The sequence below is a fragment of the Periplaneta americana genome, chromosome 6 (genome assembly GCF_040183065.1).
Source record: "Periplaneta americana isolate PAMFEO1 chromosome 6, P.americana_PAMFEO1_priV1, whole genome shotgun sequence".
Classification (NCBI taxonomy): domain Eukaryota; kingdom Metazoa; phylum Arthropoda; class Insecta; order Blattodea; family Blattidae; genus Periplaneta; species Periplaneta americana.
This window is the reverse complement of record NC_091122.1, coordinates 60,919,841-60,939,747: the sequence shown is the minus strand read 5'-3', so window position 1 is coordinate 60,939,747 and position 19,907 is coordinate 60,919,841. Positions and strand designations below refer to the sequence as shown.

At 33.8% G+C, this 19,907-nt stretch overlaps 1 protein-coding gene across 3 annotated transcripts in view; it reads right to left on the bottom strand.

Moving 5' to 3' along the window:
- The window catches only part of Sec24AB (Protein transport protein Sec24AB), an 81,028-nt gene extending 63,357 nt beyond the window's left edge, over window positions 1-17,671 (bottom strand). For 2 of the 3 annotated variants that reach the window (XM_069828194.1, XM_069828197.1), the window contains exons 1-3: window positions 17,512-17,671; window positions 16,921-16,999; window positions 4,856-5,035 (exon numbers count right to left, since the gene is read on the bottom strand). In XM_069828194.1, the coding sequence (XP_069684295.1) occupies window positions 4,856-5,035; window positions 16,921-16,966 (226 nt within the window). In that variant the 5' untranslated portion in view covers window positions 16,967-16,999; window positions 17,512-17,671. The remainder of the gene's footprint in view (window positions 1-4,855; window positions 5,036-16,920; window positions 17,000-17,511) is intronic. The other variant, XM_069828195.1, reaches the window with a different exon arrangement.
- Window positions 17,672-19,907: the final 2,236 nt, after the last annotated feature.

The window sequence follows — 19,907 nt, the reverse complement described above, 5'->3', positions numbered from 1 at the left end:
CCTTCGATTCCACACCTCGTATGTGTTAAGGAACTTTCGAAAGTGAATAGCAAGCCATTGCTTATTTTGTAAATAAATGCCTACAGTCTTTATACTCAGGTAATATAGACGATTGTAAAGTTCTGTTGTTTTGTACTGATGCTGCCTCATACATGGTTGCTGCAGCTCCACTTCTTAAAACATTTTATCCTAACCTCACGCATGTAACCTGTCTAGCACATGGCCTTCACAGGGTTTCTGAAACAATCCGGAATGAATTTCCTCTTGTCAATTCGTTTATTTCTAACACAAAAAAATGTTTTTGTAAAGCCCCATCCAGGATTTCAATATTCAGAGAGAACTTTCCAGATATCCCACTCCCACTCAGCCGGTTGTTACACGATGGGAAACCTGGATTCAGTCAGTGGTGTATTATTCTAAGTATTTTAAAGAAGTGGTCACAGTTATTGATAAATTACCTGAAACTGATAGTGCAGCGTGTGTGAAAGCAGTGAAAGATTGTCTGAATGACTCACGAGTGAAAAACGATATTGCCTACATAACATCAAACTTTTCTTTCATACCTGCAAGGATTGAACAATTAGAACGTGAAAAAAAAAATCTCTTTGTAGCCAAATAGCAATAGTAAAGGAAGCTCAAGTGAACATACATTCTGCTTTGGGCGAAACTGGGAAAAAAGTTAAAAATAAGTGGGACAACGTATTAAATAAGAATGTAGGATTTTCATTGTTGGAAAAAGTATCAAGAGTGATATCAGGGGAAAGTGTAAATGTTCGAGTAAGTATTGATGTTTCTATTGTACCTAATTTAAAATTTGCGCCTCTCGCATCAGTTTCGGTTGAAAGAAGTTTTTCTGCTTTCAAAATGATTCTTAGTGACAAAAGGCAAAGTTTAACTGTGGAGAATTTAGAAAAAATTCTGGTGGTGTACTGTGCAGATAATTATAATAAAGTCTGAGCATGGAACTGAATTTCAATAACTTAAAATGAGTAATCTTGATATCAATAATCATTATTTCATTAGTTTCAATATATTAAATTTGTGCAGCTCTGTTTATAAATATAATATAGTATTCTTTTTTAATGTTTAAACATACTTTTTTGTGCGTATTTTAGTGTATAACTAAAAATTTCAGTGAAAGAAATAAGTATGATACCTTGATGTGCCTAAAATGCCTATTTTCATTAAAATAGAGCCTAATTTTACAAATTTTGAGCTTATTTTAGGCGCCTAAAACTGCGATTTTTAGTGCCTAAAAATCCGATGTCTAGTTATTACTCACCAGATGATATGGAACACATTGTACTTAATGGATGGTAGCAAATACAATCTGGTTTTATGTTAGATAACATATATCAATGAACGAAATGTTTACTTTTGGTACTAAAAAAGATTCTTTCGTTCACAGAACTCACACTTTGCAATCAATCAAACCAAAACTACGACCAGAGCTACTTAGCGGCTTTCCCTGTAATCTACTTCAGTTTGAGTCCTCTAGGTAGTAGCAAAAAATAAAAAACAAAAAAAGTTCAAAGGTACACTATGCTAAAGGTACAACAGTCTCCCCTAAACATATTCATTTGTGTTCAGTGAAGTGATCATAATGTCGAAGACATACAGTGTATTCTTTAATACAAGAATACAGAGTCAACATTTTTAATAGTGATACTGGTGAAACAATTAAGTGTCGATTATGTATGTGTATATTAAAAAAAAATAACAAAACAATCGAAAGAACATCACTGTAATACACAGAAACAGATGAAAAATGTTTCTCGTGTGTTAGAAGAAAATAAGGGTTCAAGTTCAAATTCAGCCTCAAATACGAAATATGACTTTTGCCAGTATTTGTGTCGAATGATGATAAGTTGCAATATTCCATTCAAAACATTGGGCAATCCTCACTTTAAAGGGTTTATAGAAAAGTACACAAAATATCAGGCACCTTCTGAATCATCGATTATAAAACAGTTCTTATCTGTGTGTTATAACGAAGTTATAAATCAAATTAGGAATACAGTAGCAAACAATAACATTTGGGTTTCAATAGAAAAAACCACCGACATGAAAGGTATATACGTAGCAAATGTAATCGTTGAAATAATGTCACTTACTTGTGCGGGTGAAAAGTTTTTATTGATGTCAGACACACTTGAAAAAGTCGACCATGCACAGATAGATACGTTATTTGAAAATGCCATGTCAATATGATGCTGCATATATGGTGAAGGCTGGCAAACAAATAAAATGTACTTATTCGAAAATGCTACACTTAACCTGCCTAGTTCACGAGATTCATAGGGTGGCAGAAGTTATTCGTTTTTCTTTTGGTTATGTTGACGCTTTACATTTCTCCGGGCCTATACCTGCATGCGCCTCTAGTGTACCTTCTGTGCTTACGTAAACAACCCTCTGACAAGACAAACTAGTCGCATTGTAGCGACCTTCACATCCGAATGACTTTTTTTCCACTGTCTAGTGATTAGCATCATAGTCTAGCCATTTATATCTAAGATTTATATGACAGGAACGTGAGTAGGCTTCAAAGTCATTATGGTACTTATGGTAAAGATATACAACAAATGCTTCTTCACAAGATAAAAACTAAGCCCTTTCAGTCCTAAGTCACTGTAATGACAGAAAACTTGGCATAAAGACGCAAGATCTGTGGGTTAATAAAATTACACATTGTAAACATATGAAAAAATTTTTGTACTTCAGAATTCGACGCTAATATTCTATTTTGTAGAGTTAGAAGGTTAATAATGTGCAAGAACTCGATGTTTACATAACTCACAAAAAAAAAAAAAAAAACAGTTATTCCATTGTATAGTCAAATATGTTTTGTTATAAGCTCTAAACGAATTATTCCACAAAAATTTAAGAAACAAAATTATTTTCATGTATCAGGACCAAATAGTTTTTATGCTAGCCATTGAATATCAGGTTCACATATTCAAATCTGGCAAAGAGAGATGTTATTTCAAGGACATTAAAAATTCTTAGCATAATACATTTATGGCATGCAAAAAAAATCTTTCCCTGGATGAGAGGGCACCAGGCAAATCTACCTACTATTTCTTGCCCAATTCAATTCTGTCAGTCGTCATTCTCACACATCTTTTCATTAGGTGCAATTTATTATTAAGTTCATGCATAAGTTCGTAGTTTTTTTTGTTCATCATCAACAACACTGCGTTGTTAGGAGATTGTCATTAGTTTTTTTTAGTAGGTTATTTTACGAAGCTGTATCAACATCTTAGGTTATTTAGCATCTGAATTTGATGAAGGTGATAATGACTGTGAAATAAGTCCAGGGTCCAGCACCGATAGCTACCCAGTATTTGCTCATATTGGGTTGAGGGAAACCCCAGAAAAAAAGTTCAACCAGGTAACTTGCCCCAACCGGGATTCAAACTCGGGCCACCTGGTTTTGCAACCAGACGCGCTAACCATTACTCCACAGGTGTGGACAATTAGTTATTTGAAGTGTTGTGTTTGTAAATAAACCTTGCATTTTGTGGATTTGAAGAACATTTGTGCTATTTTGTGGATTACAGAAGATGGAGTGTCAGGTGAAAAAAAAAAAAGAACACTTCTAACATATTCTTTTGACTTTAAAAGGGGAGCGCAGTGACAGATTTAGGCCTAGATAACCTAGGTAGTTGCCTAGGGTGGCAATTTCCAGGGAGCAGCATTTTCTCTCTCTATTTTCTATTATTTTCTAATGCCAGGCATTTGACAGTGAAGTCATTTTTCTTCTTGCACTCCAATATTTTTCGAAGATAAGAAATAAAATCCTCCCAACATTTCAGGCACCAGTGAAATGTAGATCAATAATTAGTATAACAGTTAAATACTGAGTGTATTTACGTTCACTTTTATGTTAGTATTGATGTATTCTGAATAAAATACAATTTTGAATCTACCTATTTTATTTCTTATAACTTATTAATTATCTTCATGTTACATTTAAAAAACAAAATGCTTCTTGTCAATATCTTTCAATAATTTTGTGACACATAAATGATAAAAGCACACTCATGTTTAATGGATATGCATCTTAACTGAGTATTTACAATCACATGATAATGAAAAGAGAGAATTAAAGAGAAAGACGTGTGACCTTGTGTTCACAAATCAAATATTAAGTACTGTACTTTAGATAAGTGCTATCTTTCAGCTGATGTTTTATATTAATAAACATCAATTGGGAACTGTTTTCTCTTTGAAATTTCAAACAGATCTTTAAACATCATCCTACAAGATAAATTATACATTATTCAGTTAATATTTTATTTTATGTTTAGTTGATCCTCCACTATTCATCACTTTTGAGTGCCAGATGTAAAAGAAGCATGGAAATCGATGATAATAGTTGTAGGTAACAAATGTAAAGGAAGATGATGTAAAAAAGCTGCCACTGGTTAAAAACTATAAGTAAGCCTCTTAACTTGGTTGTTCAGTATATAAGGGAAGTTTGATTTTAATACCGGTATATAAAATGTCGAGAATGTGTATGTTTATACTGCTACAGTAAAATCCCTCATAACTGGCACACAAATAACTGGCAATACTAAAACAACGGCACTTTTGGCTGGACAAAAAAAATTTAATATTAAAAATAGCATGAGCGTGCATGCACGCAGGCACAAACGCTATGTAATGGGGCATGTTGAAATATATACTGTAAAAAAACACACACACTATGTAATGAGGCATGTTGAAATATATACTGTAAAAAAAAAAAAACACGCACACACACAAAAACCGCCCCTCCCCCCGAATCTTTCACATATAAGTAGTTTTGAAGCAGTAAACTATACTGGAATTAGAAACATCAAAATCAACAAACCTGGGTGGCTGTAACTGGGTGGAGTTGGTGTACCATTTGATGTAACAGAAGCAACAATGTTGGATCCTGTTGGAGGTGGTCTGGATTTCATGGCATGTGGAAAGGCTGGAGGACGATTCCATTGTGGTGGCTGTCCATTGGGAATAAGACTAGGCCCTGGAGGTACTCCAACACCTTGTGCTGAAACAATCGTAAATCAAATTAATTTTCTCCTAACATTAAACATCTACCAGAATTCAGGTTACATTGAGTTCTGTCCTCTTTAACCTGCATGGCTTCATGTATTCTATATCTCTTATTATTAGTTGCTGTCAATCCTGGACCTTCCTTTTCAGGCAATGACGAAATGATGATAGGAAACTTTGTGCAGAAAAGAATTTACTTCTGGTTGATCAGGATCTGAACATGAATCCTTAACACACAAAAGCAGCAATTTAACCATTCAAAAAATGGTGCACTGTAGAAATAATTAAAAATGTAAATTTCCAAAGAAACTTATATTTGTAATTTTAATTTATTATTAAACCCTGAACATCTAAAAAATTAAAAAAAAACTCAAAACTGGTCGCTTCGAAGTGAGTTTCAATGCTAAGTTTCCTCAGAGAGAAAGAAAGCTTTCAGCATACATACATTTAAAGCATTGTGTACATATTCAAATCGATCATTTCAAACTATTTATAAAGGAAAGAAAATACTTATGTTTATTACAACATTTAAAATAAACACATCACACTTTCTGCATAACATGAACACACTTAAATATATATATTAAATATAACATTAAAATCAATTATTTCAACTTTTGAATGGCTGGACAGAATACTTGCAAATATTTTCGAAAGTAAATCCTCTTCCTTCGACTAAAATGTTGAGGTCTAAAATAACTTGATTACTTTATTGTTACTAGAAAAAGATCTCTCAAATCAATTAATTAAATTAAGCAACAATTAAAAGCAGTGGAAAGGATTGAAATTTCTAAGTTAGACTACATGGAAATAAACATACTAGACCAAAGAATCTGGCGCTTATAACACTCAAACTTTCAAAACCATTAAATACTACGGAATCAGGGGTATTTTAATACACAATACTTAACAATCCATACTTATGAAAATGAATCTACATAATTACTTCAAATCGTTCACACCTGTGGAGTAACAGCATGTCTGGCTGATGTACGATATTCACTGGAGAAAGACTATTGTGACAAGACTTCGCCGCTTTATGAGCCTGTTTTGGTAAATTTAAAACTTGTACAATATTTTTAGGCCTATTAACATTAATTTCGACCCATTACGACAAAAAAATAAGAACAAAAATCAATGTTACACTTTTTTCTGTTTTAATGATGCATTGCACTACACAAAACAAACCAGCATTATTAAACTAATAATCGTTTTAAATGTCCTTTTACCATGTTTTAAAACATTTTTTCACTTCACTAGACCAATCACCATCGCATATTCCCTCCTCTAGCCGCAATTACAGCTTCCAGGCACGATCTGAATAACATTTCTGGTACCCTGGTGATCTAGGTTGTCTCACTCCTGCTATATGGCTTTCATGAGCTGGTGTAAGCTTTCTGCTGCAGGCACTACTCGATTCCGTACAAGTCTTCCCAGCAAATTCCATACATTCTCTATAAGATTTAAATCTGGACTGCGTGCTGGCCAGTTCATTTTCTGAATCCCCACCTCTTGGAGAAAGCTGATAACACATTGTGCTACATGGGGCCTTCCTCTGTCTCCTCATATGATCCATATACTTTAATGTCGTCTATCATCTGATACCTTCTTCTGTCCTGAACTCCTCCCATTCACCATTCCTTCCAGTGCATCCTTCAGTACGCAGTTCTTCTCAGCCAGTGACCCAACCAATTCCTTTTTCTCTTCCTAGTCAGTTTCAGCATCATTCTTTCTTCACTCACTCTAACACAGCTTCATTTCTTATTCTATCTGTCCATTTCACACGCTCCATTCTTCTCCATATCCACATTTCAAATGATTCTATTTGCTTCTCATCACTTCGTCGTCATATCCATGTTTCTGCTCTATACAATACCACACACCACACAAAGCACTTCACTAGTCTCTTCCTTAGTTCTTTATCCAGAGTTCCGCAGAAGATGCTCCCATTTTCTATTAAAAGATTATGTATTAGTACCGGTACTGTACAACATTTCTTCTTATTGAGAACAGAATCTTTTTTCTCACCACTTACAAAAGAATTTAACATCACAATGTTTCAATCACCTCTGATTTAAATTTTAAATGTTATGTTTTATTTAACGACACTTGCAACTGCCGAGGTTATATCAGTGTTGTCGGTGTGCCAGAATTTTGTCCCACAGAAGTTCTTTTACATACCAGTAAATCTACTGACATGAGCACACTTAAATGCCATCAACTTAGCCCAGGATCGAACCCGCAACCTCGGGCATAGAAGGCCAGCACTATTCCAACTCCGCCAACCAGGCCAACACCTCTGATTGAGGTTCTGGCTGATATGTACAGTAGTGGCAAAAAAAACCGGACCGACTCTTGTAACTGATTTCTGAGCCTTGTTCACTCAAGAGCACAATAGACTGGTAACTAAGACTTTCGTAATTCGAATCCTGCCTGGGAAGGAAACTTTTTTTTGTTTCTTATTCAAATTTATTCCCAATACTTTTCGATTGCTGGTAATATTCATGTTCTGGGAATAATAAGTTAATTAAGTAGTAAAATATCGCTGCAATCGAAAAGTATTGGGAATAAATTTGAATAAGGAACAAAAAAAAGTTTCCTTCCCAGGCAGGATTCGAACCACGAAAGTCTTAGTTACCAGTCTATCGTGCTCTGAGTGGACAAGGCTCTGAAAACAGCTACAAGGGTCGGTCCAGTTTTTTTTTTTGCCTCTACTGTACATCTATTATCAGGCAGTACATCTCACTTTCGATGATATATGTCAGAGGAAGAACACAATTGTTTGTATGCACCTGAAATCTGATTAGTGGAATATGTAGCTAAACAGCGACTGGAGGGGGGAAAAGAACTGGCCACCATACCCAATTTCTCCTGGCCTATTTGCCTCATGAATGATGCCTTATTGGTGTCACTTATGAGGTTCAAACCTATCTTCGGACAGTTGACTAAACAACAACAACAATGTTGCTGTCAGTTTAATCCTACAGTGAACAATAGCATTTGACTGAAATGCAACTGCCCACAGTTTGATGCCACCGATTCTCGGTACGCAATCCCACCCACTTTCATACAGACCCAGTTATAACATAATGAGCATGCGCAGTATGTTATAACTGGAGCTTGGAAAATTCAGGTGGCCTAAATTTTGTTTCTGGGTCTGTACAATATGTTTCATCTCAAACATTTCCAGTTGCTTATCAATACAGGTCTAACGTTATTACTATGCATTCGATTGCTTAGGAAACAGTTACTTCCTAATTAATTATGTTTTTTTTTTTTTTTTTTTTTTTAAGTGTAACATCAATCGGTGTCAAATGTGTTATTCCTGTCTTATGTTTAACAACATACAGACCGAGGTTGAAATCATTAAACCATGCACAGCTGTCAAAAGAAAAAGTGGCCGCTCTTCTGTATCAAAGTTCCCTTCGGGTATCTTCGCTACAATTCGGAGACAGGCGATGTTACATGTTGTTGGACCACGTTGCCTGATATCTACAGTTATAATTGAAGTATACTGTGTGTTATTCGATAGCATAATGGTAGCGTTCAGGCGTCTTATTCATGAGGTCCTGCGTTCGACTACAACCTCGTGCTTTTTATGTCCTTTTTTGTTCTGTTTTTGAGAGAGACAAACTAGACATAATGGCTCCTTTCTCTTTTATGATTATTTTAGTAATTAACATCAGGTTCATTAATATATTATGCCATGACTTTATCATTATCATTATGATATTGTGGCTGCAAATGGAAAGAAAAAAGATTTTATTCTCATTAAAATATCTTTCGTGGCATAAACATAACAAATTTACTGGCGTCGGCCTTAAAACATTCAAACAATTAATCGTTCAAAAAACAAAACAAAAGGCCACAATTCAATATTTAGTCTATCTTCCTCTTATCTCGATCATCTTGCAGTCGAGTGGGCATGGAATTGACTAGTCTTTGCAAATAGCGACTGTTCTTAGACACGATATTCCAGGCATTCTGAACATACACACATAAATGTTCTGTTCCTCTTAGTCTCCGCATATGATCCACATATCCTAATGTAGTCTATTATTCTTTTCAACCAGAGACCCAACCAATTCCTTTTTCTCTTTCTAATCAGTTTCAGCATCATTCTTTCTTCACTCACTTTTTCAAACACAATTTTATTTCTTATTCTGCCTGTCCACTTTACACGCACCGTTCTTCTCCACATCCACATTTCAAATGTTCAATTCGTTTCTCTTCATTTCGTCGTAATGTCCATGTTCTTTCCCCATACAATGCCACACTCCACACAAAGCACTTCACTAGTCTCTTCCTTAGTTCTTTTTCCAGAGGTCCGCAGAAGATCCTTCTTCTTCTATTAAAAGCTTCCTTTGTTCATGTTTGCAGTTTTCTTAGGAAGGATAGGCCTAAATGCGGTAACATCCCGTTGCTTTCCGCACACCACAATCTCTTTCGCATTTTATTAAATTCCAAGGGGCCCAAACGTGGAGATGAGGAGAGTGGATTTGACTAATTGGGCCCTCCGGACTTCACCGAAAGTCACGGCAAGGGTTAAATATTAATTCTATCAGGATGTTTGACCCGGTCAGAGACCGGGAAATCTCAATTAGCCTTTGCCCCCCCGCATCCTGGACTAGCTTCTACGAATCATCAGAAGATCTTAGAGTGTGATTGGGCCAATTTTTCCAAAAATGTTTCCACACTTTTGCTCTCGTAGCTCAGCGGACGAACGTCGGAATTTAGATGTCAACGTCTCAGGTTCAATTCCTCGTTACTCCTTTTCATTTTATTGTGGTTCAAGATAGTATAATGTAATAATACAAAAAGAAAAACTAATAGCAGTATTATACAACTGGATTTTTCCAAACCTAATATTAAATTTATGTTATTTATATCGCTAAAGAACGATTACAATATAAATAACTTGAATATTATTTATACAGTCTCACTAAAGAACGATAACAGAATATAAATGATAAATATTGGTTTGTTTAATTAATATATTGCGAAAGAACAATAACAATATAAATAACTTGAATATTGTTTTATAATGCTAATGAAGGAAAACAGACTATAAATGATAACTTGAATATTATTTAAATCGCTAAAAAACGATAACAATATAAAAAGCGTGAATATTATTCATATCGGAATTTCACAGATTTATTACAGATGTATTTAAGAAATTGTAGAAGAATAGTAATTAGTAACAGTGTCCTATTTATTCTTCTTGGAGCCAAATTTGTAACTTTTAAAAGTGTGGTTACTATGTTGAAGTGTATGTGTTGTAACGGATGCTTGATTTGTTATGTATGTGAGTCAGTTATGTGATGCTTGATGTCGTCGCAATGTCGTAATTATGGTTTGATTGTGTTTGTGTGACTATTGTGTATTAATTTATGATGTATGGTACGGAAAGCTGCATATTTGTGTTATAGAAGTGTTACGTATGTGTGTTGTTAATGTTTTTGTATGTTACAAATTGATACCTGATATTTGTTTTGCAATCGCAATGCCTAATTTACGGATTATTTATGTTTTGTTTACATCGCGTAAGCTAATTTAATTTTCTTTTCCATTTCTCTTTATGCTTATCTTTTTTTGTGTATAAAACTATAGCCCTAACATACATATGTAAAATACGGCTAACCCCCATTGGAAATACAATAATAATTATTATTCATATCGTTATAATACGATAACAGAATACAAATGATGACCTGAATTTTGTTCATATCTCTAAAGAACGATAACAAAATATAAATAACGTGATATCCATAAAGAACGATAACTGGATATAAATGATAATTTGAATATTATTTACATCGCTAAAGAAAGATTAAAAAATAAAATGAAAACTTGAAGAAGGCCCGAACCCACGACCTTTGAATCATTAAACAAGCACTCTACCGCTGGTCTACAAGGCGTAGATATGGAACACTTTCATAGTTCCGGAACTGCTTGTACAAGCACATGCATCGTGTAACATCGCCGCGACCCGAAGTGGACTTTGAAAATATTCGCTGTTCACGAGTGCGGCCACTTTTTTTTTTTTTGACAGCTGTACTTACATGGGCAAGTTCAAGTGACACCAGCTTGTTACAAAAACAGACTACTTTCGTATTATTCTTTGTATTCATCTGCTTTCATAGTCTTTTTCATAAATACGAGCTTTACAAAAGATAAATAGGCCTACTAAATGTATGATTATTTTGTACAAATAGGAAAATATGTTAGAAGACCTGCCCTTGGGCAGAACACTATGAATGAATGAATCGAATGTATGTAACATTGTCAATCGAAATATAATTTAAATGCCATAAAATATCAGTTTCACACACATTCTAGAATGCTCCATGGATTATGCAGTTTCGAAGGATGTTCCATACATTATGTAATTTTGAAGGATGTTTCATACATTATGCAATTTTGAAGGATGTCCCATGCATTGTGAATTTCTGAAAGATGTTCCATGCATTATGCAATTTTATTTATAAATTTGAGTTTTAATTATGGGCTAATTAAGATCTTGATTTTTCTAAATCACAGTAATTCGTTTGCTTAATCTTTAAAATAACACACGTATAAGAATTAATATTCAGTTGTTTATGACATTCATTTGAATCAAAATATCTCAACAATGTTTACTGAAATGGCAACCTCCAGCAACAGACTGCTCAACAAAAATTTCAGTTACTCAAACTGGCCAGAACATTGAATAATTCAAGGGAAAAATTGTTCCAGGGCTGGGTATCGATCCCGGGACCCTTCGCTTAGTGCACGAATGCTCTACCAACTGTGCTACCCCAGGAACCATACACGACACTGTCACAACTCTTCCCTTTATATCCACACAACTCAAATGGGCTGACAAGACACCAGAAACCCAACTTTGAGCCTATTTGAGTTGTGTGGATATAAAGGGAAGAGTTGTGACAGTGTCGTGTATGGTTCCTGAGGTAGCACAGTCGTTAGAGCATTTGTGCGCTAAGCGAACGGTCCCAGGATCGATACCCGGCCCCGGAACAATTTTTCCCTTGAAATTATTCAAGCCTGCTTCACAGGGAGCTTCTACCTGAAAACCAGGTTTGCATGACCAGAATATTATTTGATTGTATTTTTACACTGGCATGCAAAAAAACATAGCTTTAATAAGCCTAAATATATTGAAATATCACAGATTATAAATGTGTCATTAGTTTTAAAAGAACTCAGACTCACTATTCCACGAAAAAGTTTCAATAATGCTTTCTTTTTAATTATGATGTACCAGTAGTTTTAAAATTCTGTTCCTTCAATTAGTACTATCAGTTAACTAAGACTAGTTCCTATAAGACTAATTTCGGCAACATACATGAAAAACACATATCACATCCAGGGCCAACTGCAATATAATTCTCAGTTTGTTCACGTTATGTTTAATATACTCAGTTTATGGCAAAGTTGCCAAGGTGTGCAATACAAACTTTATTTAAGGAAACTGAAAGCTTTACAAGCTCACATTTTATAATATAAATGAAAAAGGTTACACTTTTTCACTATATTGTTTTATATTTCTAACGCATTTCGAAACAATTCAGTTCCTTTATCATATTGTAAGTAATATTATCGTTTGTAGTTTATTTTCTTACAATCATTTAAAAGACATGCTTAAATGAAATAATTTAATAAAAACAAACTTTCGTTGTCTGGATTACACATAACACAATGTTCTCTATAACCAGACTAAAATTAAGAACATTCAGTACATTGCGTAATTAATTTTTTTCACAAATTAATATAAAATAGCTACAGTGAGATTATTCATTTGTGAGTCAACATTCCCATTATGTTATCAAATGTGAATGCGTCGCCAGCTGGCAAGATCAATCTGTTCAGCAGTATTCAATCAGTTATACACTGAGCGAATAAGCGCTTACAGTTACCCGATTTTAATGTTTTTGCCTTTGTGAGATAATAAGTAATGAAGAATTCAGTAGTGCATAGGTCTACGAGTCTTTGTGATTAGGACATCAAAATGCAGCCAAATAGCAAAGCAAGACTAAATTATTGTACTTCAACAACTGGTCATAATAGAATTATTGTTGACCAGTACTTAGTTATTTCTACTGATGAGACATGGTTCCGTTTGAGTAGTTACATTAATAAACAAAATTATCGTCATTGGAATTGTGAAAATCGACACTGTAGTCTACATGTTTCTCTCTTTGACAAAAGAAACAGTACGGTGGGCATAGGATAACTGGACCCATTTTTTTAGAAGACTATGAATTCCCGTTATTATGTGGAAAACATACCCACTCCTTTTTTCAATGAACAGATGAGGAAAAATCATATGGATTGTTTATGCAGGATAATATGACTGCTTATGCTGCAGACATTTTCTTGAGAAATAAATTCAGTTTTTGGTGACGAAGTTGTGAGTCGTGATATGTGGTCTCCGAGGAGTTTGTAACTTTTATCTGTGGGGAATTTTGAAAGGATGTTTGTATGCAAATAGTCCGCATTCCAACAACAAACTCAAAAACAATATACAATACGAATTTCGAGCAATACAGGTAGAAGAGCTCTGTCAAGTGATCGCGAATGTGAGATGTGAAATGTACCAGGCAGCTGAGGGTCGTTATTTTGAACATTTTTGTTAGGAACAAGGTAAGTTTTCATGAAAGTTGTATATTCCGTACTTGGTGGTTACATAAAATTAGAATAGTGTAAGTCTTTCTTTCTGAGTCTTAATTTGAAAGCAAATTTATCATTAAATATAACTGGGTCAAAATTTATTTCAATCAAGCAGTTAAAACTTGTAAAAACCATGATTAAACCACTATATGTTCAAAATATGCCAACCTTATTTTTTAAACAATACATGGGCATTGTATCTTTCATCTAGGGTGAACAGACGTCCTCTTTTGTCCAGACATGTCCTCCTTTTTACACCTTTGTCCAGGGTCCGAGCGGATTTTTAAAAAATCAAGAAATGTCTTCCTTTTCGTAACTTGTATGCCTGATATTTTGAAATTAGCTAATTTGACGCTTTTTTCAAGTAATTTGCCTGTAGGTGACAGCAGCATCAACGGAATATAGTCTTTGCCAACGATCATAACTCTTTTTGCTTACAAAGTAATATTAAATTCACATTTTTTTGCGGTCTTTTTATATATTTCGATAATAACTTCTAGTTCTCTTCGCTTTTATGTAGTTAACTGTAAAATCATTTTATGCTCGACCATGCCGAAATGTAGTAATTATACACCTGGTAGCAGACCTTTAATGCATGTCATTAAAGTACACCTACTCATTAAAGGTCAGGTCTTTCAGCCAATGACGACTCAGGTTACAACTGTTCAGCCAATGACAGGTCAGCTTTCTACCGTTATAAAACCGCAAGTATCGATTATTCTCGGATATGCAATCGAAAGAGAATTAGCGAAAAGTCACAGAGGCTGGAAATCCAATACTGTCGCAGAAGGTTATGTTCTGTTACTATAATAATTAGCGTTAATTGTAAATAATATTCAAATAAATTCAATTTGTCATCTCGTTTTTCAATGTCTAATTTAATGTCAATGTTATCTCTGTAGGTTCTTATGGCCTAGCAAGGTCAATGTGGACATCTGTTCCTCGGAAAAAATCAATACTTTCGCGTCTGCGCACATCTCACAACATACAGGACATTGGTCAAGGTCAGATACAAAGAAAATTAATAATATGAAGTTAGAAATATGGTCGAGCATAAAAAGTCGTATGAAACTCGCCTATAATGGTAATTAAGAAGCTCGTATGAAAATTATGAAACTTGCTTGCGCTCGTTTCATAAATATCCATACTCGCTTCTTAATTACCTTCATTATAGGCTCGTTGTATAATGTACTATTATATTATTAAGTTTTATCATAGCACACTGTAATAAAATAGATATTGACATAATTTTAAGTATAATATAGACCTAAGCCTAAATCTAATTAGATATTTTCTGTCCTCTTTAATAATTATAGTTCCCTTGACTTTCAAATGTAGGCCTAGCTAACTGTAAAATCATTATCAAGTTTTACCATAATTATTTTGTAATATTAATACACTTTTAAGTATAATATAAGCCTAAATCTGTATTGTAAATATTTTGTAAGAAAATAGATATTGACGTAATTTGTAGTATAATACAGGTCTAAACCTAAATCTAAGTACATAGTTTGTCCTCTTTTTTTCGAACAATGTCCTCCTGTTTGAAGCTTTGTGTCCTCTTTTCTATTGATGTGAATCTGATCATCCTACTTTCACCAAACTTTAAATTCCTTGATTACAATGTTGTGAAGTTTAAATGTATTTCAGCCAACAGATAAAAGAGAACCTGATCTGATATTATTCTGATTGGCTACTTCTATTAGACCTAAATTGTCTTTTCGAAACTATTAAGAATGTACATATATCTAAACAAGAATATTATTAGTACACATAACTGTACATCAAAAAATTTAAATGGTTTGTGAAGACACATACGTCACTGTCAATGTTATCTTTAGCAACTAGGTTAACTATTCATGTATTAACTTACTTGCCACGCACAAATAACACACATTAAAAAATAAGCCTAAAGTAAATTTCTAACAGGTACACCACGAAAATAATCAACTGAACATTTATTACAGTATTGTAAGTCGAAATGGTTTATCCTATTCCTATACACTTAAAATACTTGTACAACTTTAAAGAAAGAATATTATTATTGCTGCACGGCCATGCAATACAATGTTATTGCAAGTGTCATTACAGCATATTCAGTAAGATCTGTACATGGCTTTCAGAATTAGCCTACTTATTAACTTCAATAAACAATTTGAGATCTGCTAATCGCTACTTTTTATTCCTTGCAAAAGAATGTTTTGGTTACGAGAGTTTTTTTTAACATCACTAAGTATACAAAAATTCAGAGTAAATATTGAATGACACAAAGTAGTTAGAGGAAAAGTCACTTTACGTGTCAATGGTGATAACAATTACTGACCTCGGCCACATTTTGAGTTAATATAAGATACCGTTATACAAGAGTGTTTCATGTATAGGCCTAATAAAGATAAGAAGCCTTCAACACTTTAGCAGTTTTATTCTACATAGCTACTTCACTAAAATCTCACGTAGACCTAGACCCAATTAGATTGTCACACACAAATAGGCTCATTTTCACCTTATCTATTAATGCTTTTGTTTATACAAGCATTGTTAAATCATCAGTCCTGCTAAATGAAACTTTTAGTTAATAGGAACAGTATAACTACAGTCAAACATGAACAAGACCTGGGATGTGAACATTTGAAGGTACCAGTAATGCCAATATACCTAGGTAATAAACATGTTAAATATTATGTATGCGGAGACTAAGAGAAAGGCGGAATATACGGAAGATTCGAGAATACTGGGTTTCCAGTGAAAGACCTGCCCTTGTGCAGGAAACTATGAATGAATGTCATTTAATAATCTGGATAGAGGAATTTATGCTCAGTTATCTCATTTCGAATAGTAGTGGTGTACGAGGATCTCTAGAAAATTGTATTGACATTTTCAACTAGTCTTTTGATACCTGTATTCTGCAGTTTAGCACATTTTACTTGTCACAATGTACCTGCCACACTTTGTCACTTCACAAAAATTGTTAAAGGAATCGAGCACAATACATACCTACTACTTACTTGTACTTAAACTTGTCATGTTGGATTAGTTTTATCAAATAGGCCTAATTTAGAATAGTTACATAAACTTTATTGTTAAATCTCTATCACAACAGCATCATCTCTTTACAAATTAGGCGTGGTCACTATAACGAAAATATAGGTACTTCGACTATATTAATGACAGCTAACTTAATATAATGTTATACTCATATCAATGTACCTGCAGCAGATGCCACGATATTGGGATGTCCACTTGGTTGGGCCATGTGTGAAGCTTTACTTTTTCTTGAGACCTGTAACTACAATATTGAACTTTAAAATTTTATCCCGAACAAAAATGTTCAATAAATGGGCCAAGGTTATGGTAATAAATTTCTGCTACTAATCCGATAATACGGGTTTTAATTTCAACTTCTATTAACATCTAGTGAAGTCTAAGTGATCACTTGCATAATATAAAACCGAATTAATAGACACCGCAGGATATGCCATAAGCAAAAAAAATCTGATCTATACAAGAAGGCCAAGAAGGCTGACCTCGAAGTTGGTTAAGTCTGGGTCACGTCAGTTTCTCACGGTCAAATAACTAAATCAATTATACTAAGCTAGTCTAACCATTCCACGTCCCTTAAATTAATAACGTTTAATATTAACTTAATAAAATACGTGTATAACTTCGTTTAATGACTAAAATTCGTAATTTTTCTGCAGCATCATCACTAACCGGGCTGCCTGGAGACAGTTACAGAGTACTGAAAATCGATTTTCTGATACAATCGTATTGTAATTTGTGCAAATCATATTTACTTACCCCAGTTTCCAAAAGTTTGACTTAAAAAGTCGTGTTATGTTTCAATATTCACGTTTTCTCTCATCACGACACATCTGATTGTGACTTGTTATCGGAAGTCGTCACACATTACGTGGCACAGCTCCCACAGTCCATTGCGAGGACGTATAGCCCACAGGCGCTCTGGGTGCTTTTAAGCATTTGTAGACCTCGCTGGTGAATACTGTATGCAATTTACACGTCACTGGCATGGTAGTTACTGTAAATCTTATCATTATATTATGAAACATTAAATAGTATCCATAATTTACGATTTTTTAAACTGTCCTTTGACATAACTTTTCTGTTTCAATGGTAGTGCTTAAAATTTGTGGCATTGGTTACTAAGCTGATTTTCTACGTATACCTTCCCACAAAGAGCGTTTGAATTGGTTACATAGTACTGAAAATGAAGTTCAAAGCACCTTCAAACACTCTCCTTAAAATAAATACAAATATAATGTATTAATTACCTATTTCTTTAATGTCGGTACTAAATAAAATTCACTACTAAAGATAGCCTACGTATTTACATCAGAGGAACAGTTGCGTGTTTTCTATCTTTGAATTTTGCAGATAATATCTGGCAAAGCCTACCATAAATTTAATAATGTCTCATGAAAATACAGGATACTTTTACTATCGACGTTCTTTGATAAGACAATTTTAACTTTGAAGTTACTAATAGAATGTTTCTTTTTTTCCCCCTTTTTTACGAAGAAGCCGGAAGGCTTGCACTGCACTGAAGCTGTGAATGGTACTTGTCTTCGAAAGTTTGGGCCTTTGTACGAATACAGCACAGTAAACTTAATCCGGGCTATGATATGTGAATAAATTATGGCAAAATGAGTCCAAGGCCCAACGCCGAAAGTACCCAGCAATCTACTTCATTTGGCTGAGGAAAAATCTTGGAAAGGATTTGAACTCTAGCCCGCTCGTTTAAAGGTCAGACGGTACTCCACAGCAGTAGACCGAAAATGTATTAAGTACGGGAACTTCCTTCTTGAACTAAAAAAAAAATATTTAGATTTCAGTATTTTTTTTATCCATAATCGTTTTCCCTTCCTCAATTTTTCACTGTCAGAGTAACAAACTTCACGACAACTTAAGGCATAATCCTCCTACATCTTCTTCAATCTCTGTAATTGGTGCTGCTGCACGTTCGAAATATAACAATGCTATTTTTATCATAGAGAGACATACCACCTAGTACCGATCTTGTAATAAAATGAAGCCGACAAAATATTAAATTTAACTTAATATGTTAAAAATTGGATGGCTATAAAAAATTATGTATCAAAGATTTTATAAGGATATTAATGAATATGTTCTATTAGAACATAGTATAATAATAATAATAATAATAATAATAATAATAATAATAATAATAATAATAATAACCAAAGACCGGAACTTTGGCAGAATGCCTTTTTAAATGTGTTAAATCTATCTTCATTTTGAAAGTAAATCTGTACGAATTATACCTTTATGATTGAAACGTCACAGTTTTATGTTGCCCTTTTTTTGCCTAATTTACAAAATAAATGCCTTTTTTTGCCTTTATTTGATTATTTATCTATTATTTATTAATTTATTATTAAAATTGCGTACAGGTGTATTTTTATTTATTTCTATAACTGCTACAATGAAAGTGACTTCACCGAATGTATATTATTGTCTTTCAGTCAGGTCATATTCTTTTTGCAACAATGAGTGCTGCCTTGCAAAATTGTATAACAATCAATAAGCGTTTTAATTAACGTTTGTGTTTATTTGACAAGGCAACAATGAGTGCGAGTCTAACGTTATTTTTAACGGTTATTTTTCTTTCAGTTTTCATTGCGAGTTTTTGTAGCTAGCTAAATATTTCATATCGCAACATATTAGTACAACCAAACACAAAAATGCACTTTCCAAGGCTACTGGGAAGAAGATTTCTTTGCTTCCAACAATAATTGCAACTCGAGTCGAAAATCTCAATTTGCATTCGACTTATGTAAAGCTTTTCTTGCTGCCGAAACCCCTCTGTGGAAAGTGCAAGGTTGTGGGTCTAGCGCAAGGTTTTGTAATTGACTTTTATTGCGTATTTTAGCTATTTATAATGCCTTTTTTCCTGCCTATTTTAGCTATTTATGATGCCTTTTTGTCTGTCTATTTTAATGATTCATAATGCCTAAACTTCCGATCTCTAATAATAATAATAATAATAATAATAATAATAATAATAATAATAATAATAATAATAATACACAACATTTAAAACACCGATAATGTAAATTGTAAACAATTTTAATAATGACCCCCCCCCCCCCATTGATAAAATTCTGCATACGCCACTGATTCATGTCAATTTATTTACGTTACTTAATAGTATTTTG